The sequence below is a fragment of the Pocillopora damicornis genome, chromosome 13 (assembly GCF_964200805.1).
Source record: "Pocillopora damicornis chromosome 13, jaPocDami1.2, whole genome shotgun sequence".
Taxonomy (NCBI): Eukaryota; Metazoa; Cnidaria; class Anthozoa; order Scleractinia; family Pocilloporidae; genus Pocillopora; species Pocillopora damicornis.
The window spans coordinates 15,419,615-15,427,777 of NC_142682.1; the positions used below are offsets into that span (position 1 = coordinate 15,419,615).

The following is an 8,163-nucleotide window of genomic DNA, read 5'->3' on the forward strand; positions in this document are numbered from 1 at the left end:
CGACCTTTATTCCTGGTTTTGGCGTGTGAAGTGATCTGTGGACTCTTTTTCTTTCAAAATGTCAAGGATTTCCGGCCTTTATTCCTAGTTTTGGCGTGTGAAGTGATCTGTGAACTCTTTTTCTTTCAAAATGTCAAGAAATTCCGACCACATCAGCGTGAGCGACAGTTTTACTGTGCTACTGGACGATTCTTTGAAAGAAAGCCAATCTTAAAGAGAAAAATTGAGGCAGCGCGATGAACAAAATGCCTTAAAGTTCGAAGAGCTTTCAAACAAAGTGGACTCTTTGTGTAAACTTGTCGTCGAGAAAAACTCGGGCAGCAAGGAAACGAAATTAAAGAAAGGTAACTCAAAGGTTCATGTGCCTACAAGCTGTGCGAAACCAATGAGACATTTTGTATATCTATGTAAAAATATTCATATTTATGATATTTGTATTTTTCAGTTCTTATCCTGTGTATATCAACCTCTTGCTACGTTACTGTGAAAATTACAAAATTAAGTTAAAGAGTTATGACAATAAAATAAATTGCAATGTGTAAAACACGAGTTGTTATATATGGATCAGTTCTTGAAAGGCATGTACGGCATCGTTTTACAGAAGTGTAAAATATCGCAAACGTTCTCAAAACGACTTTTGGCAATACGCACTAGGATAGCGCATTACGTTGATGTTGTCACGAGCTCGCATTCGTTATAGTCTGATTAGCGAAAGGAAATGTTGCCAAAAAATTCAGACAGCTGGAAAATGGCAAATGGGCGTGTAAATATTGCCCAGTTACGATAGTTTAGCAACGCGTGAAGATCGCCTTTCTGATCGCTTAACAGTCGCCGTAAAATATTGTAAATATTCTCTATACGACTTTTTACAAGGCACATTAAGAACGTTTTTAGTCTCTCTCCGTGGTCTTTACGTACTATCGTTTTCAATGCGTAAAGACATTCTTTACGAGAGTGTAAAGAAGTTCGTAAAGACGCGTAAAGAGGATCTTAACGCTTTCTTTACGGCATCTTTACGGATTCGTAAATTTATAATTTCATACTGTATCTTAGGTCTTAGCTTTCGTGACCCCCTACTTAACGGCAACATTTGCGTACGTATAATAGGAGATTCTAAGATAGCCAATAACGCAACGACTTAACGGCTACTTTTGAACCAATAAATATCATTTTCATCAAACAGGTTATGTCAACGTTTGTCTTTACGTTGGCCTGGAGGCAGTCATCTCGGTTCTGTCATATCAGGCCGATCAAACATGCCACTTCTAATGTCTTGTCTACAAAAACAAGTTCAGTAACAGGCAGCATTTTTGAGCAAATTCCTAAAGAGGAGCTGGCACCGAAAACCAGACCACGGGTGCGAGACAGGGAGTTTCTCCCAGGCTCAACGGGTGACGGATTCCCAGAGTTCTTGGCAGAGCCAAGTGACTCTTTCCCGGTCGGTATGCGAGTCAATATTGGAGACAAATCCTCTCTCTTAGAACTGGGTGCAAATTGCATGGAATACATAAAGAAGAACCTTGCTTACAGCCAGGCGATATTGTTCCGCGGACTTCCAGCTGAAACAGCAGAGGACTTCTTGACCTTAACCCAAGGAATGCGAGGCAAGCCTCTGAACTACGAGGGTGGTGCTACACCCAGACCCAAGGAATTGAAAAATTCTGACATCTACTTCGCCACTACTGAGCCCGGAGCGTACACCATCGAGTTACACAATGAAATGGCGTATCTCAAGACTTTCCCCAGGAAGGTATGTCTACAATGAGATAAAGGCGAGTGATGCTGAGGTGCCGAGGTATTTTGTGGGCGCCCCACACCACCCCAATCTGTCACCAGGTTTATGATGCGCTATCACTAATTCAGTAGTTCCTTCGCTAATCCATACATTCGTTCATTGTGGATAAGTTTACTTGAACTTTGGTTTATTTGTTTTCTCGTTTTCTTGTTCTTTCGTTCATTCACTTGTTCACTTGTTCACTTGTTCACTTGTTCACTTGTTCACTTGTTCACTTGTTCACTTGTTCACTTGTTCACTTGTTCACTTGTTCACTTGTTCACTTGTTCACTTGTTCACTTGTTCACTTGTTCACTTGTTCACTTGTTCACTTGTTCACTTGTTCACTTGTTCACTTATTCACTTATTCACTTGAGCACTTGAACACTTGTTCACTTGTTCACTTGAGCACTTGTTCATCCATTCATTTGCTAATCCTCTCACCTACCCATTCGATCATTGCTTCATTAGTCCATTAGTTCACTGCCTCATTGCTTCACAGGTTCATCGGTTTATTCGCTAACACGATTATTTTTTCATTCGTCCACTCGTTGATTCTTCCATTCTTTTATCCGTCTATTAATTTTTCTAATGCATTAATTGATCTTCTTCAGGTTTTATTTTTCTGCCAAAAAGAGCCTGGCGAGAGTTGTGGTGGCGAGACTCCTTTGGCTAAATGCAGCGACATTGTATCCAAACTTGATCCTGAAGTCGTGAAGAAGTTCGACGTAAAAGGAGTCATGTATGTACGATATCTGCCGGACAAATCACGGTCAGACTACATGCCCTGGCAGCATCAGTTTTACACTGACGACAGAAAGGTAATACAACTTGGTTCACATCAGGAATCCCATCTAAGAATTGATTGTCCTTTGAAGACAAAAAATATTGTGGAGATTTCAAAAGAAAATGACGATTTTCAATCTCGAACCCGGTATAGAATTTACAGTGATGACCTTATTCACTCTTTTAGGCAGCAGAAAGAGGAGCACAGCAGCAAGGTTACACTGTAAAATGGGACGATAACGGTGATATGTACCTGGCTTACAGCGCACCGGCCTTTCTTTCTCATCCAGTAACAGGAGAAAAAATCTGGTTCAACCAAATAACAACTCACCACTGTACTTACTCGAAAGCACTGCCACAGTACAAAGGTTCTGATCTCCCGGATGAGAAATATCCCCATCACACCTATTATGGAGACGGAAGTGACATCGAGCCGGAAGTGTTACAACACATCAGAGCAGTTTCATGGTCATGCGCAACTGGATTTCGGTGGAAGAAGGGTGATTTAATAGCGCTTAATAATCTGAACGTTCAGCATGGACGAATGGCCTTCACGGGAGAGAGAAAAATACTGGTGCATATGACGACAGATTAAACCCGAACCTGAATTTGTATTTTAAAGCTAAGAAAAGTAATTTTGGCATATTATTATGTAACATTTTTGTTATGATGTAGTTAGATTATCTTGACATCCTAGAATCTAGAGGGAAAGTTTGATAGCCACGAAATTTTTTCCTTCTGAAATTTATCGCAGAAAACAGTTTTATTTTGTCTTTGCTTTGGGCGCAATAATTATAAAAATCCGCCCAGGGTAAACTTTGCAAACACATTGTGTCTTTTTGACTTGCAAATGTTTCTCAGCTATTAACCTCAAGTGCTCTGAAACAGGTTATATATTAATGAGGCGCCCAGCCACGTACAGTGGTCTGCTTTTCTGCTTTTATTTCAAACAGAGCAGTTATATCAAGGTACTTGGTTTGACGTGGAAGCAGAAGAACTTTATTTTCATCAGTAACAAATTCTCAGTCACGCAATGCAGCGGAAATAAGTGGTACGAGATATCTAATAGCGTGCTTTTCCATACTATTCTTCCGATGTAATCAACGATCGCCATTGTCTGCCTTGCTATAACTGAATAGAACTAAAATATCTTTAACTACTAGAAATTCCAGTTTTCCTAAAAACGTTCTCACCGTCAGAAGTCATTTATAGGTAATATCACTACATAAAAAGTAATAAGGATAGGGTAAATTGCCAGCTTGTGTGTTTTGGTTGATAAAACACAGAATTCTTTCTATGTTTAGTCATTTTTTTTGCTACTATTTGTCGTTCTGTGTCAAAGATTGTTTTAACTTTGATCACGAAAATGTTAAATAATGGATCTTAATCATTCAATTTGCATTTGTGGACAAAAAGTTTTGCCACGAATATCAGTTGATTAATATAACATTTGCATCGGATGTAACTAAAAGCAAAAATGAGGAATGGGGAATGGGGAATGGGGAAATAAAATGGGACATTGAAAGTGGGAAATTACTTTTTTGGAGATTTAATGTTTGAAATGCAGAATAGATATCTATCAGCGTTGATAATCGATAAACAAGCTTTCTTTCAAAAACGTTCAGAGGCAAAATTTAAGGGACGGAATAATTAATGATAACGAAAGAAATGATACGAGACAGCTAAAGAATGTTTTAAAACTAAATTTCATTTGTTTCAGTAATAAGTGATGTGTCAAATTAAATCTATTGAGAAGAATGAAAGAGCTATTTTAATGTTTATATGACAAGTAATAAATTGGAACTTTCAAAGAAGTTAGCCATTGAGGGCTTGAATTTTTCAGATTCCAAATGCAAGTAACTTCTCAACACCAAGCGACATAAGGAACCCACAGCTGAATATCCATTTTAAAATAGTGATCGTTTTATTTTTCGGAAGTAATAGATGTATGCTTCACAGAGAAATTCCGATAAGCAAAAGCACTTGCCTCACTTTCCAAATTAGCGGCTGCAGCAAAACTGAAACCATCTCAAAGAACAATTTTGCTTTCACGACTATAGGACGCGCCAAGTAGATAATGAATCTTACAGGTTTCAAACAGTAATTTGCATGAATATTGGTGGCAAGCGTGAGGCCAACTCCTGAACTTCCGGGGGTTTCCCGCAGACACGAGTAATTTCGTCCTTGAAATGTGATCAACAGGTATATTTTCGTGCCAAATAGAGGCTACTGTGTTTATCATCCTACAAATATATTTGTAACTTACGGGGAAAAAAGTGTTTACGAACTATTGGCAACCACAAAGTTATCTTAAATTTAAACTCAAGTTTTAAACGAAGACTTATCGTAATGGACGAAGAGCTTGAAAGTTAGTGAATATTACTTGAGGTATATCCTCGTGCACGCCCCAGTTTCAGGTGGAGGATAGTTGGTCAAATGAAGCGTTTAGACCAATCACACGCGACGAAAAATATTTGATGAATTATAACCAAAATTATTCCCTTCTCATAAACAGTAAATCTACCAAAAAAGTGAATTTACCGTTTTCAAGAGGGGGGGGGGGGGGGTCGGGGGAAGGAGGGTGCGGCTTCACGTAGGCTACAACCTGTGCGATTGTGAGAGAGCTGGTCACGCAATGACATCATGACCACCTCTGGGTCTGTATAATAGGAGAGTCCCAGAGAGCCAGTAATGCAATGACCTAACGGCTACCTTTGCGCTGTTTTAATAGGAGAATCTCACACAATCAGTAAAGTAATGACTTAACGGCTACATTTGCGTCGCCATAATAGAAGATTCTGAGATAGCCAAGAACACAACGACTTAACGGCTACTTTTGAACCAATAAATATCATTTTCATCGAACAAATCATGTCAACGTTTGTCTTAACATCGGCTGGAGGCAGTCAACTCGTCTCAGCCATCTCAGTCCGATAAAACTGGCCACTTCCTATTTCTTGTCTACTAAAACAAGTTCAGTTACAGGCAGAATTTTTGAGCGAATTCCTAAAGCGGAGCTGGCACCGAAAACCAGACCACGGCTGCGAGACAGGGAGTTTCTCCTAGGCTGAACGGGTGAAGGATTCCCAGAGTTCTTGGCGGAGCCAAGTGACTCTTTCCCGCACGGAGTGCGCGTCAAAACTAGAGACCAGTCCTCTCTCTCAGAAATGGGTGCAAATTGCATGGAGTACATAAAGAAGAATCTTACTAATAGGCGGGCGATATTGTTCCGCGGAATTCCAGCTGAAACAGCACAGGACTTCTTGGGCTTAACCCAAGGAATGCGAGGCAAGCCTCTGAGCTACGAGGGTGGTGCTGGATCCAGACCCAAGTAACTGAAAAATTCTGACATCTACTTTGCCAGTGCTGAACCTGGAGCGTACACCATCGAGTTGCACAATGAAATGGCGTATCTCAAGACTTTCCCCAAGAAGGTATTTTTAGACTAAAACACAGACTAATAATGCTGAGACACCAAGGTATTTCTGGGCGCTCCTCACTACCCCACTCAGTCACCAGGTTTATGATGCCCTATCACTAATTCAGTAGTTCTTTCGCTCATCCATATATTCATTCATTCGTGGATAAGTTTACTCGTACTTTGGTTTATTTGCTCCCTTAATCAGTTCGTTCTCCCATCTGTTCAATCGTTTATCCATTCATTCGTTTGTTCGTTCCCTTTTATATTTATTTACATGTTCTCTTGTTCACCCATTCATTTGCTAATCCTCTCATTTACCCTTTCGATTATTACTTCATTAATCAATTGGTTCTTTGCTTCATTGCTTCACAGGTTCATTGGTCATTCATGGTTTGTTCATTAATACGATTATTTTTTTTATTTGTCCACTCGTTGATTCGTCCATTCTTTTATCCGTCTATTAATTTTTCCCATGGATTCATTCATCCTCCACAGATTTTCTTTTTTTGCCCAAAAGAGCCTGGCGAGAGTTGTGGTGGCGAGACTCCTTTGGCTAGATGCAGCGACATTGTATCCAAACTTGATTCCGAAGTCGTAAAAAAGTTCGAGGTAAAGGAGTCATGTATGTACGACATCTGCCGGACAAATCACGATCAGACTACATGCCCTGACAGCATCAGTTTTACACTGACGACAGAAAGGTAATACAACTTGGTTCACATCAGGAATCCCATGTAAGAATTGATTGTACTTTAAAGGCCAAAAACAAAATTGTGGAGATTTAAAAAAAAAATGACGATTTTCAGTCTCCGGTTATTGAATTTACACTGATGACTTTATTTACTCTTTTAGGCAGCAGAAATAAGAGCACAGCAGCGAGGTAACACTGTAAGATGGGACGATAACGGTGATATGTACCTGACTTACACCGCGCCGGCCTTTCTTTCTCACCCAGTAACAGGAGAAAAAATCTGGTTCAACCAAGCAACAAGTTACCACTGTACTTACTTGAAAGCACTGCCACGGTACAAAGGTTCTGATCTTCCGGATGAGAAATATCCCCATCACACCTATTATGGAGACGGAAGTGACATCGAACCGGAAGTGTTACAACACATCAGAGCAGTTTCATGGTCATGCGCAACTGGGTTTCGGTGGAAGAAGGGTGATTTAATAGCGCTTGATAATCTTAACGTTCAGCATGGACGAATGGCCTTCACGGGAGAGAGAAAATTACTGGTGCATATGACGGCAGACTGAACCTACCCTTCACCTTGAGTTTTAGTTTGAAGAGGGATTATAATTAATGATCAAGTAAAAGTTGTCAGTTTTTTAGTTTTTCGACTAAGTTAGCGTACAGGAAACCCAAGTTCATGACACTGAACGAACCCGAACGTGACACATAGCGGCAATGGGGGAATGATTTTTACGGCTAACGGTTAGGATTTTGGCCATTTTACAGCTAACGGTTAACCCAAATGACACATTGTAGAAAGAGAAAATTTTTACAGTTATTTTTTTTTTACGACTTACGATCAAAATTTGTCAATTTTTACGCCTTACGATTAAATTTTTTAACTGTTTTACGGCTAACAGTTAAACCATTGAGACCATCTTAGCGCTCTAGCGCATAATAATTTTACTTAGCTTATTTTCGATCGATCAGTTATGCCGATAAAACAAAAGACTTCTGTGAGTTTTGCGTTTTAAAACAAATTTACATACCAGATTGTGTCCATAGCGTTTCCCACAGTCAATGACTTGTAGCGAGTTGATGTACATTCAGAGGCGGAAATAGAAGAATGGCAGAAATAGCTCGAAAGTCAGTTTTCTTCGCACCTATTAGTCTTGAATTATTATAAATAATAATGACATGATCAACAACTTAAGAAGCTCTTGATTGTTAAACAAATTCTCCTTTTTATAACCTTAAGAATTGTATAGAAAAAGTATGGAGCATATGCATACTGATGTTAGGGTGTAAAGGCTAAAGCTGAATTATAAACGCATTTTGATTGGTTCTTACTTATGATCTATTTGAGGACGGACAAATAGATGACGTCACCATTCATAATTTTTTGCTTTTTTATTACATAAAAGAAATAGATTACATGTTTCTATTGATCCGTTTAACAATAGATCACAGATGACGTCAAAATGTGGTGAGAAAATCAGTGACATT

The 8,163-nt window shown here is 39.3% G+C and overlaps 2 protein-coding genes across 2 annotated transcripts; both read left to right on the forward strand.

The window, feature by feature from the left end:
• Positions 1-149: 149 nt before the first annotated feature.
• LOC149035665 (uncharacterized) lies at positions 150-4,093 on the forward strand. Its single transcript, XM_089190838.1, has 4 exons — positions 150-344; positions 1,184-1,750; positions 2,389-2,595; positions 2,748-4,093. The coding sequence occupies exons 2-4, from the start codon at positions 1,187-1,189 to the stop codon at positions 3,153-3,155; spliced, it is 1,179 nt and encodes a 392-aa protein (XP_089046964.1). The 5' UTR covers positions 150-344; positions 1,184-1,186; the 3' UTR covers positions 3,156-4,093.
• Positions 4,094-5,964: 1,871 nt separating this feature from the next.
• Positions 5,965-8,006, forward strand: LOC113686938 (uncharacterized). Its single transcript, XM_089191319.1, is given in 4 exon segments — positions 5,965-5,994; positions 6,354-6,588; positions 6,591-6,682; positions 6,834-8,006. Coding segments are annotated over 4 exon segments (765 nt in total). The 3' UTR covers positions 7,242-8,006.
• The last annotated feature ends 157 nt before the right edge of the window (positions 8,007-8,163 follow it).

Coding starts and splice junctions, on each gene's coding strand:
- LOC149035665 (XM_089190838.1), top strand. CDS start 1,187: ATGTCAACGTTTGTCTTTACGTTGGCCTGGAGGCAGTCATCTCGGTTC. Junction 1,751..2,388: donor TCAAGACTTTCCCCAGGAAG/GTATGTCTACAA, acceptor GATCTTCTTCAG/GTTTTATTTTTCTGCCAAAA. Junction 2,596..2,747: donor TTTACACTGACGACAGAAAG/GTAATACAACTT, acceptor TCACTCTTTTAG/GCAGCAGAAAGAGGAGCACA.